The sequence below is a fragment of the Carassius gibelio genome, chromosome A22 (assembly GCF_023724105.1).
Source record: "Carassius gibelio isolate Cgi1373 ecotype wild population from Czech Republic chromosome A22, carGib1.2-hapl.c, whole genome shotgun sequence".
NCBI classification, from domain to species: Eukaryota; Metazoa; Chordata; class Actinopteri; order Cypriniformes; family Cyprinidae; genus Carassius; species Carassius gibelio.
The window spans coordinates 9,212,082-9,236,398 of NC_068392.1; the positions used below are offsets into that span (position 1 = coordinate 9,212,082).

Genomic DNA, 24,317 nt, shown 5'->3' on the forward strand with positions numbered 1-24,317 from the left:
TTTGTAAATAATTTTATTTTATCCATATCGGTCCGATAAGAAAGCTATATTTACGACTTAACTTTTAAAAAAGGAAGTTAGCTATCATTATAAATGTGGGATGGTAAAGATTTTTGTAGTTATTTAAATTCAGACCAGCTATTTTAGAAAATAAAAACTATTGCATAAAGTTAAGCAATTTTGATCTTATTTCTAATTAGCTTAATTTTTATTCTTGAGTGATGAATACATGAGTTTATTTATTTTTTTTAGTTTTTAGCCATTTTCAATTTAAAGTTTTAATGTTCTAATAGTAATATTTTATTTCAGCTTTATTTCAGTTACTGATTTTAAAGAGTTTTATTTTTTGTTAATTATAACAACTCTTATTTAAAAGCAGATTTATATGATATTCGGTGTTGTAGAAACAAAAACTTATGTTGAGAATTTATTTTGTTATCAGTCTCAAAGTGTAGATTGTCTGAAATTAGCTAATATAGAAATGAATGGCTTCATATTAAATATATTATTGGTGCATCCCTAGTTTACTTAAGTAGTTTTAATTTATTGAGAATCATTTGAGCACTACGTCATTGTTTTAATATTTGTATTAATATTTCACTTTTTAAAAAAAAGAAAATGTTCGATTAGGTTAGTTTTTGCCATGATTTTAAAGTTAGTATTGATAATCTTAAAATCTCACTGGTATTGATATTGATGTGACAATTGTACTCACCGTCCATAACTATAGCAAATATCTTTCATATTAGTTAATTAGCTTGCCCAGTGTATTAGCATGCAACACAGCACTGGCAATTAAAAGAGCAGTGACGGCACGCTGACAGACGAGTTAACAGCCTGTCTTGAGGCCCTCAGGTGACCTAAAAATCCTACAAAAGAGCCATGTCAGGCTTTCTGGTGTTTAACAGAATCTGATGAATGTTGTGAAACTCATAATCCAGAAAATGTTAAGTTCAAATTTAATGGATATCTTTAGATCTGCAATCAAGTAGATCAAGTAACTCAAGAAGTTAGTGTACACCTTGAACTACAATATATCAACTTTTGAGGATCACTGTTTTTGATTGCCTTTGCCTGATCAGTGTTTTGCAGGAGTTTAGCTGTGCATTGTATATGCATGTGAGGTCTGTTGATTCGGATGTGTTTTCGCACTGTGACACAGTTAATAACCAGCCGTCAGTGCGATCACACACAGCGCTGACATGCATTATGCATGAACAAGATTAATCTGTCTTGGTGCTTCGAAGCATTGAGAACACTTCAGTCCTTCTTCCTCTTTCTCCCTTTCTCTTCCTCCCTCAGGCACCTTTTATTTTGCCGCTGCAAGGTTGGCTGTTGTGATGAGGCTAATGCTGCAGTTTGTCAATTTCAATTACAGCCCACTTTGAACTGCGCCGAGTCCAGCCAGCGGAAGGGGAAGTAATATTGCTACTGTCAAACACCTGCGATTTTTCTGCCTTGCCTTTTCCCCTCGCTTCTAATTTTAACCTCCACCACTCTTGAGGTTCATTGCAGGAAGGTTGAAGGGGTCAGGGTATGTACTTTATCATACAAAAGAGGATTTTCTCTTTTTAGACATGTAACGTTCTCATTACAAAGCTACTACCTAGAATATTTAAAGAAGCTAAGCTATTTAAAAAAAAAAAAAGAGTCATCTTGGCTGATATTTAAGTAGGAATACACTATGTCGGTATCTTATCAGTTATTGGCCGATATTAGACACCGTTTTATATAATTTATTAGTATTGGATGATATAAAGTTCTCATCACAAAGCTACTTTTAAAACCATCTGCTATATAGAAACTAAACTGTAAAAAGAAGTCATCTTGGCTGATATATTTAGGAATAATAAATAAATCGCTATCATGTCGGTTTTTGGATAATACAAGATTTTTATTTATTTATCGTTTTGGTTGTTATGGGCTAAGTAATTTTGCATGTTCTTTTCCTCTATTTTTACATTTAAATCATCTAACGTTCACTAAATCTTTATTAATACTAATAATTTAATAACACCGTTAAATTTTTAGGAACTCTCAACAAAAATGAATATCCATTTTTATGCGATCGATTATAATGATATGATGCTTAAACTCACTTTAACATTTAAAACTATACATTTTAAGTGGGGTTTTTTTGTGTGTGTGTGAATTTATTTCGACAATATATTGTCAGATTTTAGTATCGGGCATTAATTGATTTAATAGCCATAACATGAAGAGATTTATTGACTTATCAGCCAGAGTTTTAGTACCGGAGCAATCCTATTAATCATCATTCATCAGTTTTTCACACAGAACTTGAAATTAATCAGAGTGTTTCAGCATCTCCGAATCCGTTCACTCACAGAAAGTCTTAATAAGAAATAAATATCCGTTTATTATACTGTTACGATGTCAACTTTTTTTATAGCATTTAAAACTTTAAAAAATAGTATTTTTTATTTATAAATAATGTTTATTTTTAATGTTTTTACATTTACATAATATTGAATTTTACTATTGTAATTTAGCATTTAGCAGCCACGATATGAAATAATTGGTATCGGTTTCTAATAATTAATAATATGAATAATCCATACATCCAAACAGGTTATTTAAATTTCTGTTCAGTTCAATGGTCAACATCTTTATTTCATCTTCCGCAGCTGAACAGAGATCATGTAATCCGTTCCAGCAGACCCTGGCTTGACCTCTATTGCTTAATATTACAGCGACACATGTAGGGATGGGTATCGTTAAGGTTTTAACGGTATTACTACTCTTACCGATACTGCTTAACGGTCCGGTACTTTAATGGTATTCTTATCAGTACTTTGTGTTGTGTTACTTTGTGTTGTGTTAGGCAGTCGAAAACTTTGCATGTCTCTTTCTTCACATAATGCACTTTTGAAAGATGCTTTGACATATTGCTTTGTTGCACTTACGACAACGAGCGTTGTCTGCATCCACACTTTGGAACGTATTGCTGTCTCCGCAATCGTCACTCTTTGTATTAAGCAGGAGTTTTCGTACTGTAAGGGGCCGTTCACATATCGCATCTAAAAACGCACGCACAAAGGCACGCCACTTTCTGATTTTTTCCCCCAAATCCTTCAGTCACTTGCGCTCCTGAGGCTTCTGCCATTGCTAAGCAACCATGACCTGCTCTCTCCATGAAGACGCGGAAATTTCAGCAATGGATAAATGGATTTGAAACACTAAAAATTGCTTGCAGTAGCTCTGCTACTAAATTAAAAAATCTACATACAGCTATTAGCTGTTCCTTCATCTTGGCTGAGATTTCAACGTTGTTACATTTGAAATAAAGAACTTGAGCATGCAAAAGACGCGATATGTGAACGGCCCCTTATGCGTGTGCGTGCGCCGCGCTCGTTCTTGTCATGTATGTGTGACTGACAGACAGCCCCCGCTACGCGCATGAGATCTCGCAGATCTCACAGACAAACGTCTTAATATGATCGCACATTAGAAATGTTTCGTGAGATTAAATGTGCACGATAACATTATTAAGCAAAAATACATAGTACATCATTTTTTTTCCCCTCCAGTACCGAAAGCAGAACCAATAGCGTCAGATCTTACTGATACTACGGTCTTTCATAATTTAGCCCCGGGGCCAGTTTAATACCAGGTTTCAGTACCCATCCCTAGTCACGTGTTAACGGAGCAGATTCTGATCCCTGTAGAAACATCTACGGCTCCACTTGGATCAGATTGGGCTTTTGATAGCACACCACACCACTTATATACCCTCTCCTCCCGGTGACATCTGAGAAATAGGTCAGCTCGCTCCAGGTGGGTCTCTGGTGACAGCCGCACTGTTGTCAGACCGGCACAAGATCGGCGCTGACTGCCTTAGAACCCAGTGGGATGCCCGGCACAATCTTCAGAGGCTCTATCGCACTGTGAGCCCACCGCGGAAGGTTCTAGAGTGACGGAGCGGGTCTGACGGCAGCTTCTCAGAGACGGCGTGCCTGTCTCACTCACTGTGCCTCCACACCAGTTTGTCATGCTGCATCTCTCAGTCCGGCTTGCACTAATGTCGTTCGCTGTCATCCCGGATTTCAGAGCGGCTCAGTCTGTTCTTGCGGGAGAGTCTGCTTTGATCTTATAGCCCCGGCATTGCTGTGACTGAACCAAGCGGCTTTCAGAGTTCTAGGATGCGCTGGTACAGTACTGCCTGTCATTCTGGGGCGGTACCGAGATGAGCGAAGGCCTGTGAGCTTCAGGGTGAAATGCGCTTCTTTGTGGCAGCTCATTTGTTGGGCCCAATTCACGCAAGGCTACATGTCAAAATGTACTGAGCGTATGAGAACTAAGACACGTATTTTTAGATCATAGTATTTTAATTTTTTGTGTGATACTAGGTGAAACCTCAACTATAACCTTTCCAGGGCATTTTCTCTTTATATAATAACTTTGATTAGTCACATTATAGTGCAGTTTTGAAATGTTTATATATTCTTGGTTTTAATTTAGTTTAATGTAAAATGTATCTTATTCGTAATAAAGAACTGTAATATTAGTTTTTCACACCGTACTTTGATGTATCGATTTTTTTGTTTTACTTTTTAATATTTTTATTAGATAATTATCAATTAAAATGAATCTTTCTTAAAATCTATTTTTATTTTTTACATTCAATTTAGAATTCATTTTGTGTATTTATAGTGTAGAGTTTTAATTTTGGTCACCTCTAACAATTTAATAACATTTAAATAGCAAATCTCAAAATGGATATCCATTTGTAATCCTGTACATTTTGTCTTGATGCCTAAATTCACTTATGGCATTTAAAATGTTTTTTTTTGTTTGTTTTAAATAAAAAATATATTATAAAAATTCATTAATACTTGTGTATCAGAAATATTTCAGATACCTTTAAAATTTTAACACTTGAAATATCATCCTTAGTAAATCTCAAAATGAATATCCAGCTTTCATATTGTACAGTATAATTCTGTGATTGCCTAAGTTTACTTTTTTGCGTAATTTTGAATGTTTTGTTTAAAAGTATTTATTTTATGTTTCTTTTTTTTCAAGTTTTACATATACATTTGGAAATGTATTGCTTATCAGCCATAACTGTTGGATATTTAAAAATTACTTATAATTTAATAACATATCATATATAGTCAAATACCATCTTATATCAAATTTTCATACTGTGTATTATAATATGAAGCCTTAAATCACTTTTTAAAATATTTACCAAAAAAAATTCTATTTTTTTTTATATATATTACCAATTTTTCATTTTGTACCCTGAGTACAGTGATGTCTACATTAACAGCATTTAAAACCATTTACTTAATTTTTTTGTTTAGTAGTTTTCGGTTAAATTTTGATATAAAATCAGTCCTGTACAATTATTAATTCCCTGTGAACTGAACCAGTAACCTTTGCATTGCGCTTCAGTTCCACACCCCGTTGCTCATGTCTGACTAATAAACTCCCAGCCCTACTGAAGTTCCCTCTGATCAATGTCCCTGAAGGTCACTGGTTTTATCTGTCTTCAAAAGCCTAGACAAATCTAACTGCGACCACACACCCAGCAAACCCTGTCGGAAAGTTGACTTGGGCTTTAGCCATGGATGTAATCAGATGTAATCAGATTTGTTTATCCCTCTCTCTATGTCTCTAGTCTCTGGACACTTTTGCTGTTGCAGAGCCTCACAGATGTTTAGTGGCCACATTACCATGCGCAGCCTGTGTCTCTGGCTGTATTTATAAATACCATTTGTCACTAACTCGCAGTTTATGAGGCAGCATTTCATTTTCATGCAAGCTGGGAGAAGTGAGAGTGATGGGGGTGAAAGGGAAAGATGCAAAAAGAGTGAGGAAGCAACAGTGAAACTAAACTCAGTCATACACAACGCTGTGATTAACCCCATACTGAGAATAAATTACAGCTTTGAGTCTTTTTGTTGCTCTTGCAAAAAATCCCCAATATGGCACTTGCTGTAAAAATGCAGGTTTTATATATTCCCCCGTTACAGGTCGTTGCTTGGCAAAGGTCAGAGTTCTCCTTAGGCTATGGTGTGACATTAGAGCTTATTACTAGGGTTTCAACGATAGCTTTTCCCTATAACTGATAACAGTAGCTGCTGGTATGATATTTTCATGTTATTTTTTACTATTTTACATGGTCATGTGTATATTTGTATGTTTATGTGTGTGTGTGTGGGTGTGTAATATTATTTTTTGTTTTTTTTATATAATTTATATTTTATGGTTTATAATATGTTTATAATTATGTATTACATCATAATATTTTCCATTAATTTAAATAAACATTTTATAAATGTTATAAAATATATTATATATTTTATTGTTTTTATTAACTAAATATATTGAAATAATAAGTAATACAATAATTGTTAATTAAAATAAATCTGAAATAAAAAAAAAAATATTAAAACAATACTATATGATATATATATAAATTGTAATATGATATATCAAATAACATTTTATAAGTATTTACCCTTTAACAAACTCTCAGCCGTGCTGTAAACAGGTGAGGGGAGGTGAAAACCTGTCCTTCCTTCTCTCGCATTAGTTGACTGATGATGCTTTTAATTAGCCCTGACACACGCTGTTAATTGAATGCACCTTAATACAACTCAGCCTGTCAGAGATGTTGCCAGGGCATGAATTCAATGAATCTGTTCACTCAAGACTTGACATAAAATAAAACTGCTTAATATTATGCTCTTTTAACTACATGGCACAAAACTCATTCTGGAGTCAGTTTGGACCAGATTCGATGCCTTTAAGTGTCTCTGGTCCAGAGTTTCAGCCCTATTTTGCATCTTAAGAGTCTGTTCATGTACTCCATCGTGTGACTGGAACGGTGTCTGCATATGACTTGATAATTTGATTTGCTGTTCAACTTTGAAGAGTGCACTTCCTAATCTGTCTCAGCTCTGTAAACACTTCACACAAGGTTATGCCTTCGCTCAAGGACTCTTCTTAGAGTCTTCTTGACAAAATACACATTATACGCTCTCCTCCACTGTCTTCAGTCAAGCTTTACCTTCAAGTTTGTATCGGAGCATTGTATTATATTGGAACGAGCATTGATCATATGATTGGCCATTGAGCTTTTCCAGTGCAGGCTACATATATGACAGGACCTTTTCTGTATCTCATCTGCCAGCACACTAATCTGTTCAAATCACAGATATGTTCCCTCATCTGTTGCTGTTCCTATAAAAAAAAAAAAAAAAAAAAAAAGTGTTAAAAAGAATCCAAAAAGTCTAGAATCCAAATCAAATTAAAGTAATCTAATACAGCATTTTATTGTTGTCCATTGTTATTGTTATTATTATTAATAATAATTACAATATCAAAACCTATATATTTAAATAATTATGACTAATAATCAGCTAGTTATAATAAATAAACGCATATACATTATAATACAGTATTTGTTATTGATATATTTATTTATAAAATAATTAAACTAAGTAAATAATAAATAAAAAATGCAAAGTTGTTGCTATTATTATTACCATTAAAACAATACATTTACAAACAGTTAAATTAATAATAAAAATAAATAAATGACATTTTAATTTAATTTCATTTAATAAAAAAAAAAACACTATGAAAACCATTCTATTAAATATTGTAGTGTAATGCAAAATATTTTCTTGTTTTTTAATTATATAAATAATTGGTAAATTTATAATAACTGCATGCTATTAATCATTAGTTAAGCATTAGGAAACAGTTAATTCATAATTTATAAAGCATTAATAGACATTTATAAGCAGTTTATAAATACAGATATAAATGTTTAATACCTGATTTAAAAGCATATCTATAATGTATTTAATAATTGTTTTTTCATACTTTATTAATGATCAACTTATCATTTCTAAATTAAGTATAGCATTATTTACACACCAGTTATTAAGGAGTTGTCAGTGGTTCATAAGATCACTTAGAAATTGTAAGTAAATGATTAATAAACTATTTAAATGTGCATTCATACATCTTTTTATTCAGACATATAGTAATAGTTACTTATAGTGTTAATAAATGGTTTATTAACATGTATTTCTACTGTAATTCAGGGTTAATTCAGGTAGTTATAAAATATATGTAGTTGTTAGTTAACTATTTTTGTGAGTTCATCTAAAATGAGGACTGTTTATTCCTTGTAAAGCTTTTACAAATGAGATTTAAAGGCTGTCAGTATTTCTATGTTCTGTATCACTGTGTGGTGTTGGTTTCCGTTTTTTGTTTAGAAGATAACTGAGTCTTTAAATATCCTTTATAAATGCTTTACAAGGCATAACTAGACTCACTTTAGATGAGCTCATAAATAGTTAACTGACCACTACTAAATGCTTTATAACTACCTGAATTTACTACATTTCTTGTGATCTTATGAATCACTGGCAACTCCTAAATAACTAGTTTGTAAATAATGCCATACTTCATTGAGAAATTATAAATTGATCATGAATAAAGTATGAAAATACAACTATTAAACACATTATAGATATGCTTTTAAATCAAGAATAAAGCATTTATATCTGTATTTATAAACTGCTTATTACTGTCTATTAATGCTTTATAAATTATGAATTATCTGTTTACTAATGCTTAATTAATGATTAATAGTGTGCAGTTATTATAAAGTGTTACCAAAATGTTTTAATTATTTAGTAACGATAAATACAGTTATAGAAATCATTAGATATCATATGTATTTTATAAAATAAAAAAAGTATTTATTCATTATAATCAATAATGAAAAAAATAAACATCTTAAACTTACAAAAATTATATAAATTGTCCAAAATAAATGTCAAATGGAAAAAAATGCCTGATTGTAACACTCTTGTTTAAACCCACAGGACTCGCCCCAAGAAACAGTGATCACCAGAGACATCCATCGTACCTTCCCTGCTCACGACTACTTCAAAGACTCCGGCGGCGACGGCCAAGACTCTCTCTACAAGATCTGCAAGGTGAGGTGAAAGCTGCTCATCCTGCAGTCGTCTGGTAACAAGCATCACCACACCGCTGCAACATCTCTATCCACTGACCTTTTGTTTTGTCGTAATACAAGCTGCCTCCATAGATACAGGCATCCAACCACATGCTGTACTCGCCTCCCTGCATCTGTGAAAATGAGAACTCGTACACCCTGCTATAGTTAAACAAAGTTACGCATCATGGATCCGTTATTATATTTAGAAACAAAGCTTGAGTAATAGATTATGCCGTTTCCAGCAGGCAGTTATCCAGTTAAGCACACATCTATCTCTGTATAATTAAACAGATGGTTCTGGCTGTGAAATCTGAATGAATGAGCAACATTAAACAAAGCAGTCTTAAAATACACATACCTTTTTTTTTCATCAGAAATCAGTTGAATTCAGTACTAGTACTGAACTATGTTGCTTGACATTTTTACTTAATTGCTTTGCAAATTTTTAAATGTATAATATATAAAAATGCATTTGATAAAAATCTTACAATTTAAATTTTGATTATAACTGTAACAATTGTATATTAAATTTCTTATAATATTAATATGTTGATATATTAATACATAAACATTTATCAGTGTCTCCAGTCATTTATGTCGAAGCTTGTGATTTAAAGACAGCATGAAGCTTGATTCACAACACATGTAACTTTCAATTGTGACACGTTTATTCAGTTGAAAATGTTTAGTGCTAAGTAATGTAGGGCAGGGCTGAATTTTATATTACGAACATGCTTTATTTCTTTTCTTTTTTTTTCTGTAACAAAACTTTTCTCTATTGATTTTTTTTTATTTTATTATATTTCTTTTATTATTTTATCACAAATTGTATTATTTTTGATTTAGTAAAAAGAAAAAAATGGTTCAGAAACAGAAATATCATAACATGGTTAAATTAAAAATATTGAATCATTTTTTCCTTGATTTTGGTCCATAATATGTTTTTTCCACAGGCTTACTCTGTGTATGATGAAGAGATTGGATATTGCCAAGGTCAATCATTTTTGGCAGCCGTATTACTTTTACATGTAAGTATTTTGACCAGCACTGTTTCATCTTTATCTGCACAGCACTTATCAGCTGGCGTCCGTAACACATTACACAGATAATTATTACTGAAATACACATATTAAAGCCAAGTCTTTAAGTTTAAGTATTTAACTGCTCCATACATACATACATACATACATTTTAGAGACTTAGCTCAAATCATGTAGTTTTATTCATTTATTATTCATTTCATTTAATATTATTAAATGTTTACTTTCTGTATTTGAATTTATTTTTGAGAGACTAACCCAAAAATACAACATTACACAAACGCAGGCTTTCCGATTTCAAAATGTGTGAATTTATGCTGCAAAAAGAGGTACATGTTCTCTTAGCAGGCATTATGTAAACTTCCTTTAAGGTCAGTTTTATCTTTAAGCTCAACTGCTGTGCTAGTAAATCAGCAGTTTGAAGAGTTTTTGAGACTAAATAATAAGTGTAAATAGAAACCTACCTCATTGTGCCTTATCTTTGACTTTTTGAGGCTGTTATTGAGCTTATAGTAGGTGGAGAGAAACAGGAAGCGAGTGTAGGACATTGATGAAACGGTTAATTCCATATTTAATTAAAGCGAGGGCTGAATAAGATGGTGTTTTTTGTTTTTCTGTGATGCCAGCTCTTATGGAGCTTGATATTAGAGTGCGTTTGGGGATTTCTATAATGTAGTATAAGTGTCTTTCTCGTGGCCTTGCCCAGGAAGCTCAGGAGCTGTCAGGAATATTAATGACGGAGCCCGTCTTCCTGCAGGAGCCTATTGAGCTCGGGACGCACACGCTGTCTGTGTGATTTAATACCCAGCTCTCTGTCTGTCTCGCTCTCCATCTCAGAAACACAAACAAACTCTGATAGCATCACTGTAGACTGCCATAGACCGTCTAAACATCACGGGTTGGTTGTGGTTATTAAGCCCTATTCACACAGAAAGCATTTGCATCTGAAATATCATGGCAATATCTCTCGCTTTTTCTCTTTAGATGCCCGAGGAGCAAGCTTTCTGCGTGCTGGTGAAGATCATGTACAACTACGGTCTTCGAGAGCTCTACAAAAACAACTTTGAAGATCTTCACTGCAAGTTCTACCAGCTTGAGCGTCTACTGCAGGTTTGGCTCTTGAGTGTTTGTTAAAGGAATCGTTCACCAAAAAGTTGAAATTTGCTGAAAATGTACTCAAAATGTACATCATTCTTTCCAAGATTTAGATGAGTTTGTTCTTTATCAGAACAGCTTTGCAGAAATGTAGCATTACATCATTTGCTCACCAATGAATCTTCTGCAGTGAATGGGTGCCGTCAGAATGAGTGTCCAAACAGCTGATAAAAACATCACAGTAATCCACACTCCAGTCTATAAATTAATGTCTTTTGAACTGAAAAGCTGTTTGACCCCTTTACCCATAATATTGCTTTTTCTAGTGTAAAGGTCGTCGTATCTGAATCAGGAGAGAAATATGCACAGATCAAGCACCATTTAAAACTGTTCTAAAGAAATATGTTGGTGGATTTTGATTTGAGAGGACAACAGAGGATGGACTTTTCCACTGGAGGAAGCGTTGTTTCTGATTATGAACTGGTATTTTGGCCGGAAGCAATTGTTAAAGTTAAAGCAATTTCATGATGGATTTGTTTCTTATAAATTTGTTTCTTTTGACTTCACTTGACAACTGATGGACTGGCGTTGTGTGGATTACTTGTGGATTATTGTGATGTTTTTATCAGCTGTCTGGACTGTCATTCTGACGGCACCCATTCACTGCAAATGATCCACTGGTGAGCAAGTGATCTAATGCTAAATATTCCAAATCTTTTCCCTAGATCGTGGATGGTTAGTACATTTTCAGCAAATGTTTTTTTTTTTTTTTTGTAAACTATGCCTTTTAGAGATTGTATCGCACACTGTCTTATACACCCCTTGTCAGGCCGTACTTGTGCGTCTCAAGTGCAAGCGGTGGCCCTCTTGTAAGCTAGTAGACCTAATGCACTGGAAAATGGGTTTTAATTTTGTGGTGAAATGCAATTAGGCCTGAAGTAGCACTCTTTCAGTGCTAAACCCAATCCGGTTAGTATATACTAGGAGTGTTAGCATCGATCACATATTACGTGCCGTACAGCACTATCTGGATGAATTCCCATCATCATTTACTTTGCATGTGTTAACCCAACACTCCCACCTCTCCAGTCTAACAGTGCAATCTACCCCAGTAAAATATTCACTCTGGAGCTCCGGCTCTTTTGTGATGCTAATTTAAGATGTGCCTGTTTAGATATCAGTTACCTCTTTGATTTATTCTCTTCCTAGTCTCTGAATTCATAGTGTAATTTTCTTTTTGAGGCAAGCATCACGATTGCTTTTTCTCATACTTCATTTGAAACCTCTAATTTGCATTTAATTTGTCCTGCACCATACTTCTTGTAGACATTTCCTTAAATTGTGTAGCTGGTTGAAGAGAGGTGATGTATTATTTATATTTAATTTAATTAAATGTTTATGTATTTTTAATCTTTTTTTTTTTATATATATATACATTTTTATTATTTATTATTATTTTTTCCCCCTGGGCTGTAGAGGTCTGAACCTAACAAGTTTTGTTTCGATTCCAAAGTGTTTTTTGTGAAGTCCTCAAATGTTACTAGATGAGTAGTGATTAAGTGTATCTTAGGCAAGAAAAGAAGTGTTTTCTCCGTTGTGGGTTTTCCCACTGCATTGTTGAAGAAACTTTTACTTCATCTTTGTTATTTCTGTATTGCCTCAGCAAAGCACTGAACCTTTCTCTATTGATACTTCACAAAACAAGCACATTCTCATGAACTCAGCAGCACAAATAGATCAAAAGACACGTAGGTCTTTGAATTATTAGCTATTGTTTGTGTAATGTGCTTTATAACTGCACTCTTGACCCTGTGCTATAGTCCAGTAGTCTTACACTCCCAATAGAAATGGTTTAAAAGCTTGTGGAAAGAAAAGGGTCATTAGTCTATTGTTCTTTTTGTCTGGAAATATGTCTTGCTCAAGTTCCTTCACTTCTGCTTTAAAAAAAAAAAATATATATATATATAATCTGAATAACCCTAACAGATCAAAAAAAAAAAAAAACATGGCTCAACGGCAACAGGCAGAAATGCAATAGGAGACTTGGGCATTACCTGAGACGCATCTTTCTGTGTGCACTTTGTGCGCAGAACACTGAATGGAGTTGCTATTTGCATCTTCTTCTGCTTTAAAATTAAATTGGCAATGCTTAAAACATGTGCAAATGATAAACTTTCATGACGAAGCTGTAGTAGCCCGATCAGGCCAGTGACGAATCTCTCATCTTTCACGCTGGCCCTGGGCCATCAGGCAGTCCTTATTGTCGAGCCCTTTAAACTAATTATAATGCATATTTCTTGCCCTTGCACTAACTGTCCCTGTTTCTCTCCTCCTCCCTCTTTCCAGGAGCAGTTGCCTGACCTGTGGTCTCACTTCCAAGACCTGAACTTAGAGGCCCATATGTACGCGTCCCAGTGGTTCTTAACGCTGTTTACTGCCAAGTTCCCTCTCTGCATGGTTTTCCATATCACTGACCTGCTCTTGTGCGAGGTGATGCATCTTCTTCCTATCACAAAATTATGTTTAACCAATGAGAAGTTACTGGGGGTGTGGCTAGCTAAAACAACATAAATAGAAACCGAGTTTAGAAACATGGGTGCTATAGTTTAAAGTAATACTTTACAATAGGTTTCAATTCATGAACACGAGTCAGCATTTAGTGATTGTTCCTGTTAATTATATAAATGTAAGTACACTTTGCATTCTGCATTTGTTCAAAATACATTAAAATGAATCTATGCAACTTGAAATGTTAATAATGTAATATTATATGTACTAAATTGACCTAAACCTAAATTGGAACTGGTCTTTTTTAGTTCATGATACTTAATGCTAATAATTAATAAAATCAGGGAAAATGATCAAATCCATAAAGAGTAATGCAAAATTAGAAATGTGATCTCTACAGGATAATAAATATTAAAATATTACACTTTGTATGTATTATACTTACACTAAAGATAAACTTAAGGGATTTAATAAACATGTCATTAAAACATTTTTTAAATGCATTTCTTTTCTGGTTAAATAAATATTGAAGTTGGGTTTCCAGTAGCACATGAAACTGACAGAAAGTTCAGTTGTTTCTAAACTTCTTGAACTTGTTAGATTTCCCAGAGCAAGCGTCTTTGACTTCTCAGAAATAGGCTTTGTGTCTTTCCAAAAGAAACGCGTCGACCTTTCTGCTCCTCAGAGAGCATTTCCTTTTTTATATATCACTTTTCTCCCCTTTTCCTTTCATTCAGCGTCTGTGGTAGCCTGAGGCAAGACAATTAAAAGTTTCCTCAGCCTGTCTCAGTCAATGAATCGCATGATGAGAATCTGTTCGATGCTTGTGAGACACCTCTCTCTCTCTTTCTTTAGTTCATTTCTAATTCATTTAGTGCTCCGTCCTCTTTTGAGGCTCAGGCTCGACTGTTAAGTAACTCATAGTGATCGTAGTCTTTCTTATTCATGCGTCTCTCCCTATTCATATTTGCATTTCAATTTATTTATATTCAGTTTTTTTGCTTCTTCAATATACACTGTTCTAAAGAAGCTTTAAAATCATCCGATCTAATGATATTGGGCACAAAACCAGAAAGCATTTTCTCTCTTTGGCAAGCTCTAAGCTGATTGGCTACCTAAACAACTTCCAGGATTAGGGGCACGCGGGATTTATTATCAGTCCATCATGAATCAGTCAGGTTCACACGGCACATACAGTGTTATTGTGATATTTACCCAAATGTTCCCTCAAGAAACCTCTAAAAATAACACATCTTGGTACTTATAGAAAAAATCAAAGTAATAATAAAAGTACTGACCCCAAACTATTCCCAGTAGTTAATGCAATTACTGCAATTTTCAAACTGCTATGCTAATTCCTCAAGCTAATGAAGAATGAATTGCTCAGGTTGTTGTAAATTGCTTTGCTTGACGTAAATGTAAATACTGATAGTTTTGCTAGTATAAATTCTAACAAGCAATTATAGTTTTCATATTTCATGTATAACCAGAGTGTTCAGATCCCAAGCCAAATAGTAAAGTCTTATCACTCCCTCAACAAACACAAACACATGCAGGCACATCATTATCTCCCGCAATTTCCATTTAGCCCCCTAGCGCCATCTAGAGTCTGTCAGGGAGAGATAGCTTCTGCCGCTGTTATTATTAGAGAACGCAGGATATTTTTAGCTCGGTGTTGCCATGTGAAAGGGTTGTCTTCGTGATGCTCAAGACAGGTGTTTCCATGCGGAGCTGACTTCAGCATTGCTTCTCCGCTCGCTACTGCGATGCCACCTGCTCCCCCCTGACACACACACACAAACACACACACACACAGCACCTCCATCCTTCACATCCACCTGCCTGTCAATCCACCTGAGCATGTGCGAGGGAAATTGTTTGCCTCTTCCTCCAGCTTCTGCCAATCCCACACATTTGAGCTCTTTGTATGATTCGAGCTATTTTAGGAGATGCAAATGCGCTCGACATTCCCATCGTTAGTAGAGCGCAAAGACAGCATTACAGCTCCTACGAACCATTTAAATGAAATTGTATCGTCTTTATTACAGTAAAACACCTTTGTATGTGCGTTTTGCACTTCCAGGCAGTTTGACTTTCTCAAAGATATGATTCTGTGTATGTCATTTTTGTGTTTCATTGTCTTCACAGGGGTTGAACATCATCTTCAATGTGGCGCTGGCTCTTCTGAAGGTACTGCACCTCACCATGATATATTTCCGAAAAATCTGGGAAATTCTCAACTGTGGTTTACAGGATGGGGAAGTTAGGGGAAAGTAATTTTTGATAATAATTTGAATTATCTTTGTATTATTAGTATTTGTTTAGTTTTTATTTTTATTTTAAGTAAATTGTTCATTTTTATTTTAAATGTAATAATTTTGATGTCATTTATCATATTTATTAGTTTTTTCTTCATAGCTTTATTTTTTTCCAGTTTTAGTCATTTTAATACTTCAACATTATTTCAAATTTTCATTCACGTAATTTTGTTTTTATTTCTGCTTTATTTTAAAACGACTGAAAACACATCTCAGTAGTTTAAATTGTATTTACCAAGTGACGAGTAATGAATTAAGTAATGAATTTCATATGTTAAAATCAAATATGTGTGAAATGTTTTTAGTACCACAGCTCCTCAGGTAAAAAAGGAAACTATTGAGTGTGTGTCCCTCTGCTGGTCAGAAGAAATATTGCCTTATTTTTTCATCCAAATCTTTGCATGCAGATGTTCAGATATTTCTGTTTCATAGGTTTTGCTATGAGTAATGTTAAAAAAGAAACTGATAAAATTAAATATATATATATATATATATATATATATATATATATACATACACACACACACACACACACACACACACATATACACACACACACACACAGACACACACACACTCTCTACACATAGAGACATTGGTTAGGAGGTGCTGTGTAAACAGGAAATAACCTCAATTTATCATTTTTCCTGCACACTTTTCTAACCGCAAATGGCATCTTTCTTTTCATTAGATGCATTGGCTCGTTAACACAAACTAATAAGAAAGTTGATCTGAGCCATATGGCTGCTGTCCGAGTGATGTATGCATGCGTTTGGGTTTGTTGTTGTGGTGTTATTGATCATCAACAGCACGATGGATGACACAGTATGCAGCTGTGGGTCATTAACCCAGTAATGCCACTATAGCTGTATTAATACAGCACTGTTCGTGATGCATTAGGACTATAATACAGTTACAGATCACATTTGGGGAAAAAAAATGGGTTTTTTTAATACTTTTCGGAACAAAATCCACCTATAACCACCAAGTATTTTGCTAGTTTCTATTAGTGGTTTTGAATATATTCAGCTTCCATTACGATTCAAAGGGCAGTTTGTCATTATCGGCTGCAAAGCTTTCCAACAGCATTCTCAGCACAAATACATTAGCTTCATCCACAATGCCACACCTTTGTGTAAGCTGCAATGGCAGAATGACAAAATGGAGCTAGAGCTAGAGCGGACTGCGCTGCCCTGAATGTGTCTGAGCTAACCTATGGAGGAGATACGGACATATCCACTGATTTAATGTGAAGAAATACTTCACTTCCCTTTTCTGTAATTACACTAGATGTGAGAACCAGAATAAGGTTCTCTGGTTTCTTTTTAAAGCTTTGCCAGCTCCAGGTGTTTATTGAAGAGGAACTATGAAGGTTTTTGTAGTGAAACCTCACATCTCAGGGAGATTAGATGTACTAGACTAGATTTACACAAGCATGATTATATAATTTGTCATGTTGAAGACCAACAATGTTTTACGTAGTTACTTATGACAAATGTCCTCTCATGTCATTATTTATATTGTTGCAAAACAATGTGTATTGTGAAAAGCGCTTTACAAATACGTGTGCCTTCACTCCTTAGGTGCATGTTTAAACACAAGTGTGTAGGATTTTTTTTATACTCACTTAAATTTTTGTTTCCAGCTTTGTTCCTTTTGTTCCATATACGTGTGTGTGTGTGTGTGTGTGTGTGTGTGTGTGTATGTATGTATGTATGTATGTATATATATATATATATGTGTGTGTGTGTGTGTGTGTGTGTGTGTATATATATATTCATTCTTTCATTCATTCATTTATACACACACATATAGTATTTTTTCTGTCACATGGCCTCCTGCCTTACATATGTATCTAAATATAAATATGGCTTGATAAATCATCTGATCTTATATTTTTATATTTGTGTCTAAATAGGCCCAACTGACAAAATTTTTTGTTTTGTATTGTTTTGTTTTTTTAAATAGAAAAATTCTCAAAAGCCACTGCGCTTTGGCTCCGAGAACCCAATAATATATTTGATGACTGTTTAGTCGGTTTTTTTTTTTTTTTATATAAAGTATTACTGGTGCCCACATGGAAATGTGTGTGGAAATGTGTATATATATATATATATATATATATATATATACATATATATATATATATATATATATATATTTATGTATTTATCTATATTCAATATAAATATAATATAAAATATAAATTATAACAAAAAAACTAAATATGAACACATTGTCCTAATGCATCTGAATGTTATTTTCAAACATTTTTCTCAGTTGCCATTCTGATTATATTTTTTTTACTATAATCCAGTATTACTTATTTATTTATTTATTTTTGTCTTCGAGCAAATCTCTTGAACAAATAATATACTATTATTTTTTTAGCTATTTTCTTAAAGTAAAAAATTAAAATCCTTTCTATTTTTTGGTCTAATATAAATCGTTTTCTTGACAGGTTTTGTCAATGTGTGTTTTTTGTATTTTGCTCACCGATTAAATTGTAATGCTAGTGAAATAAAGAAATATTATTGTTTGCGTGTTCTCCTATTTTCCCACCAGTTTAAATTGAAACTGAAGAAACCGGTGGAATCAGGTGGACAGAAGTTGATGTGAATGTGCGTGTGAGGAAGCAAGAGATGTACATTAATAGAGACAGAGAGGAGCTAGAGGGGGGTGCACTGCCTCGCTCCTATTGGCTAACCATTACGACATTCTCCCCGAAGGCTCCCAAACCCCCTCCTCCTCCTCTCTCTCTCTCTCTCTCTCTCTCTCTCTCTCTCTCTCTCTCTCTCCCTCTCCACACCCCTCCATCTCGCGCTCTGTTTCTCCACATGTGCCCCTGTCCGTTCCTTTAGCGAGCATCCAGCAGCAATTAGCATTTAGCATGAGTTGCATTGGAGCCTCGGCCATGTCCACTGTCCATTCGTCCATGGTTTCCTGTTCCCTCGCAATGCCCCTCCTATCTTCCTCTCCTCCTCCCTTTCCACCACTCTGCCACCTTTTCTAGCATCGACAGCATCTCTGTGAGCATCTCTCTCTCCACGTCTTTCCCTGCTGTTGGAAAGCAAAGCACAGAAGCCACTGGAGCTGGAGTAGCGAAGGCCGGAGGATGAGAATACCACAGCCTCCACCCAGTCTCGCATCTCGCTTCCTTCATCCCACACTTGGACGTTCTGGCACCTTTTGGATAGTTCTGGACCTCGACAGGATGACGGAGCTGGCAGACTCTCGACTGAACAAGAACAAGGAAATAGCTTGACTCCGACTTTACAGAATCTACATGACGACGACTCAACTTCGTCTTGTTTCCACCTTGATTCGAGACCCTTTAAAGACGAGCAAAACACAGAAGACGTGCCGCACGTTGTCTGTCTCAACAGCACCACGCGACTCTCCTCCTGCCTGTTGCCAGGCAACAAATTGCAAATTTGGGATTTCGGGAGGAGCCGGCCAATGATAAACCAGAATGGAAGCGTATTTCTTCGTTGAAGCATGTCAAACCACTTTCGGTTTGCTTTGGTTCTAGCGTCTTTTAAACTAGGCGTGGTCTCCGATATTGTTTACATTGCAGAGCCAAAATGGATCAATGCAAGTGTGAATCTGCTCTCCAGTTTTTGATGCCACATACTCAGGCTTGTCGAATCATGATCGAATGACACCGTCACATTTGCAGAGACTGCTTTTGCGCTACCGAATCAACTGCCTGGACTAGGTTTCCCAAGATTGGACACCGTCTTGTTACATCAACGTGGCTGACTCCAAGTCAGCCCCAGAGCCTCCATGGGAGGACGATGCTGGGGATTCCCAAGGAGCCCAAGAGTCTCTTTCACCTTTGACCCCAGAGAGAGACTTGACTTCAGCGCCTCTATGGGCTCAGATACCACCTGCTGTGCTGAGGCTGGAGGAAGGGGGCGCAGGAGAGGACAAGGGTGGGCTGGTCAATGACTGTACTGATAGAGTCATGGGGTTGCTGGGCATGGGTCACCGCCTGTTTGTGCCCCGACTGCTGGCGGTGAGGGGCAGCTGCTGCAGAAATGTTATGTGTGTTTATATGTGGCTCATGTGTGGCCTTTGTATGTGTTTATGTAGGAAGCGTGTAGCTGGCATTTATTTGTCATTCTGTTGAAGGCAATTTTGTTTCAAAGTGTTACTTTATTATAACAGTATCAGTGAGACATTTTTATTTATATATTTTATTAATAATGCATTGATGCCTTTTGTATTTAAAAACTTTTGTTTTAAATGTATGTAGTTCTTTAATACCTTAAGTTCACTTGCAGCATACAAATTATTTAATTTTTATTTTTAATGTTTTTAGTTATTAATTAATTTGTTTGTTTGTATATTTATTATATTTTATTGATAATGCTTTTGATGACTTGCGTTCACTCAGCATGTTCTTTTTATTTTAAAATGGTTTTATTCGTTTGTTTGTTTTTTAAGAATGCTTTGATGCCCTAATTCACTTACATATAAACTTTTCTTTTTTATTTTTAATGTACTTTTGGTTGTTTTTTTTATTTATTTAATGCCTTAACCTGCAGCATATAAAAAAATTAAGGTGCTTTTATGCGTGTATGTATTAACTGTAATCCTTAAGTGAACTTGCAGCACACAAAGCAGTTTTATTATATAAATGTTATGATATATTTAATTAAATAAACATGCTTTGATGCCTTAGGTTTACATGTAGCATACATGTTAATTTTGTTTTTATGTTTAAGTTCAGTTGCAGGAAACAATGCATTATTTTTTACTTTTAATGTATAATTATTTTCTTTTTTTGTTTGCAAAGTGCAGATTAACATTTGGTTTAATATTATTAGTTATTTTGGCTATAGAATAAAAGTAATAATTAGCTTTTCACTATTGGGCAGTTTTTCAGTATTGGGAGAAATGAAGTTGTACTGTGCAAATCTTAGTCTTACTCTTGTTGTGATTCGATAGATGGATTTAAATATCTGATTTATGCTCAAGCAACATAACATCTGTCATGTGGCTTTGTCAGGTTCACAAAAGGCCAATGCAAACATAAATGAGGAAAATAATCACATAGCAAGTTCCTCTTCAGGTATTTTATCAGGTTAATTTTACTGAAATGACCCTAAACCAGTTCTGTTTTTCTGTTTGCATGCAGACCTCCAAGGAAGACTTGCTTCAAGCCGACTTTGAGGGTGCGCTGAAATTTTTCCGGGTCCAGCTCCCAAAACGCTACAGGGCGGCAGAGAATGCTCAGCGTCTGATGGAGCAAGCTTGCAATATCAAGGTAAGAAACAACTCCAAACCTCTTTTAAGGCACTGTCAGAAACTGGGCATTTCTTAATATATATCATTTTGTTTTAGCCTTTCTTTTTCTATCAGTTTAGTGTCGGTAACATGAATTCTGTTGATTTTAAACAAAAAACCAACCATAAATATTATTTTTTATTTGAATGTTTTAATGATTTATCTACTTCTTGTTTGTTTGTGCTTTGAAAATGAATGAGTTTTCAAATTGCTTGGCTTATAGTGCTGAGGTGTGCTTTTAGTTGTCTGTTCAGTTGGATTTATGGCGGATGATGAAATGGGTGGAACCCTATGCACTAATGTTGAAAGAGTTAATTATGTAATCCCAGGTCACTTTTGCATTGTTTGAGAAATGTGAGGCGCTACACCACAAAGCTAGCTTACAGTTATTCACAGAATGCAGAGACCTTGTCTGCGTTTCAAGACTCCATTGAGTCAAGGTGGAGTTAAGACTCAAGGATAAATACCCACAATTCTCTGCCTCAAACCCATTCCACAAGACTTTTTCTATTTTTGTTGGAGGAGGGGTGGTATTTATTTATTTGTGTGATGTTGAGTTTGCATTTCGGGTGGGGGGCGAAGCATGTCCCAAATATATTTTAATTAGATTGACTCTGTGTACCATACTCCCTACTTTTTTTTAAGTGTCTTGTGCACTGTGCTATGTTGTTTATTCTATGTGACTGGACAGAGAACCATGAATTTGGCAGATATTAGGACCCAGCGAGGGAGAAATGAGAAACCAGAGAAGGGAGAATCACTCTGTGGGAAAGCAGCACCTGAGTGAGGTGATGTAACAGGTGCATTCATCAACAAATCAGCAGAAAGAGAGCAGCTTCATTTTATGCCTGAATCATGTGTCTGTAGGATCATTATCCATTGTTTTTCCTTTATATGGCACTTTCAACTCCCTACAATCCACACCCACCTCCATGCACCCTTTTAATCCACGTCTCCTCCACACCCAAACGGGAAGAATGTGTTTATACCTGACTTAGACTTCATTTGGACTACTTGCGATTTGCCCAGGTCTGTTGTTATTGCTCCTTTGGAGAGAAGACCATAAGCATAAGCTGATTCTTCTTATTTTTTCAACTGGATTTTCTCGACATCTTGCCAAGTGGTGTTTTGCCCATGTAAATGAGTTCTGCACCGTCATTGCTGCCAGCATCTGCGTTGACCACGCCTCATTGGCGCCCATGTTCGTGTGTGTACTTAGTCACACTTTCCTCTTTATCTTATGCAAACAAAAGTGAAAGACAGACAGGAGAGCAGATCAATGAGATGTTTCATCAAAAATCGACGCTAAAAATGGACGAATAAAGACGTTTAGACTGCCATTCGACCTCAAAACTGTTATTTTTATCCTCACCGTCTCTGATCTTGTTAATTCCTAGAAGATTCTGCCACTTGGATGTCGAGTTTACTTGTTTTATGAGACAACTGTGAGGGAGGAGACTGTGTAGCAAGGACAGGAAGCCTTGTTGCCGTATCTCCATATCAGACCTGGACACCAGACGCCACACACAGACCATGAAGCTGTGCACAGATTGCTTCTTCCAACAGTGATCCCAGACGTTTCCAATCACATGTGCAAGAGAGGAAATGCAGAGTGGTTTTTTCTCTTTGAAATGGTGTGAATTTAAAGAGGATCTAGTCTCCGGGGGTAATACGCTTACAGGGTGATGGAATTCAAAGGCACCTGCTTGCATCGAAAGCACAAGCTGTACGAACTTCCCACTCTGTGGATTACGAGCCGAATTCCAGATTTCACATCCTCTTGATACTGAAAGAGGACTTAATCGAAAGAAGACGTACTTTGAGAGTGGAAACAGCTTAGAGGAATCAGCCTTGGAGAACTCTGACCACATGGCATCTCGAGTCCTCGGCTTGTAGATGTTTGTATTTGGATACTTATTAAACCAGGAACAAACCCACTTTATTTCTCTTGGGAGGAAAAACGAGGCCCGATGAGAAGTTTAAGAGAGAATCACCAGGGGAGTTAGAAGACCCCATTTAGCATGTCTGAAAAACCTTTTCCGCTTGTCTGGCTCTTCATATTTCCAGTGGTAACTACCACAGTCCTTGAGACTAAGTGTCATCACTGCACAACTCTTTTTGCAGTTTAGCAAGTTGGCAGACAAACAGAGTTTCTTCTCTTTGGAGGAATTGAAGCAGGATACACGATCCTTGGAAGACAAAACCAGGTGTTTATGCAAGAGCGAGAGTGTGTTCCTCTGTGGTCCATCCCCCCCGTGTTTATTTCCCGCCTCAAGGGGCCGGCTCTCATCTGTAAAGAAACTTGTCAGCTGGTCTCGACAGATTTTTCAGCTTTCTCCTCCTCATTTCCTCCTCCCTCCCTCCCTTGTTTCTCAAAACACACCTGTCTCGCTCAGTGCTCCTCGCAGAAACTTTGCCAAGATGATGCAGGAAGTGTCGATAACGGTGGCGTACGACGCTCATGTTATCAATCAGATCAACGAGGAGGATTTCTTCGCCCGTCTGGTGGCTGACTCCAAACCCAAACCGGTGGTGAGTCTCATTCAAAAACGGTGGTTTCTGCTTTCAGGAATCGACAAGAACATCATCTAGTCTTGTTGTGCTCTCTGAGCTTATTGGTTTGATACCGTCTAACGCTTTCTGCTCTGTGAGAAATGTCCTGTAATGAAGTTTCAGGGCTCTACAATTTTCCCCATTATGTCTTTATTCCAAGGAATGCCAACTTGGAGCTGAAAATACTGTGTGTGTGTGTGTGTGTGTGTGTGCGCGCTGGTAAGATGATGAACGTTGTGTTTAGTAGCAAGCAATTGGTTGCCAGCCTAATGCAATTTTGCATGTTATGACTCTCCTTTTCCTCAAGTAGATGTTTTGAATACTCAGATGAGCCTAGTGACCTGAATATTCAAACATTGTCCAGTCACTGGCAATCGCACTGGTTTGACAAATCCGATGAATCAAAATGAAGGTTTGCCGGTTTTACGTATTTGCCATTTGTAGTTTAGTGTAAAACAGTTCTGTGGCCATTTTTTAGCTGTAAAAGATGATAGGAAA

At 35.8% G+C, this 24,317-nt stretch overlaps 1 protein-coding gene across 6 annotated transcripts in view; it reads left to right on the forward strand.

The window, feature by feature from the left end:
* Positions 1-24,317, forward strand: part of LOC127943274 (rab GTPase-activating protein 1-like) — a 75,435-nt gene that overhangs the window by 42,386 nt on the left and 8,732 nt on the right. For 3 of the 6 annotated variants that reach the window (XM_052539606.1, XM_052539608.1, XM_052539607.1), the window contains exons 14-19: positions 8,877-8,990; positions 9,967-10,041; positions 11,038-11,163; positions 13,495-13,638; positions 15,805-15,846; positions 21,118-21,246. In XM_052539606.1, the coding sequence (XP_052395566.1) occupies positions 8,877-8,990; positions 9,967-10,041; positions 11,038-11,163; positions 13,495-13,638; positions 15,805-15,846; positions 21,118-21,246 (630 nt within the window). Of the gene's footprint in view, positions 1-8,876; positions 8,991-9,966; positions 10,042-11,037; positions 11,164-13,494; positions 13,639-15,804; positions 15,847-18,849; positions 19,993-21,117; positions 21,247-21,961; positions 23,799-24,317 lie in introns of those variants that run through there. The other 3 variants (XM_052539609.1, XM_052539613.1, XM_052539610.1) reach the window with 3 other exon arrangements.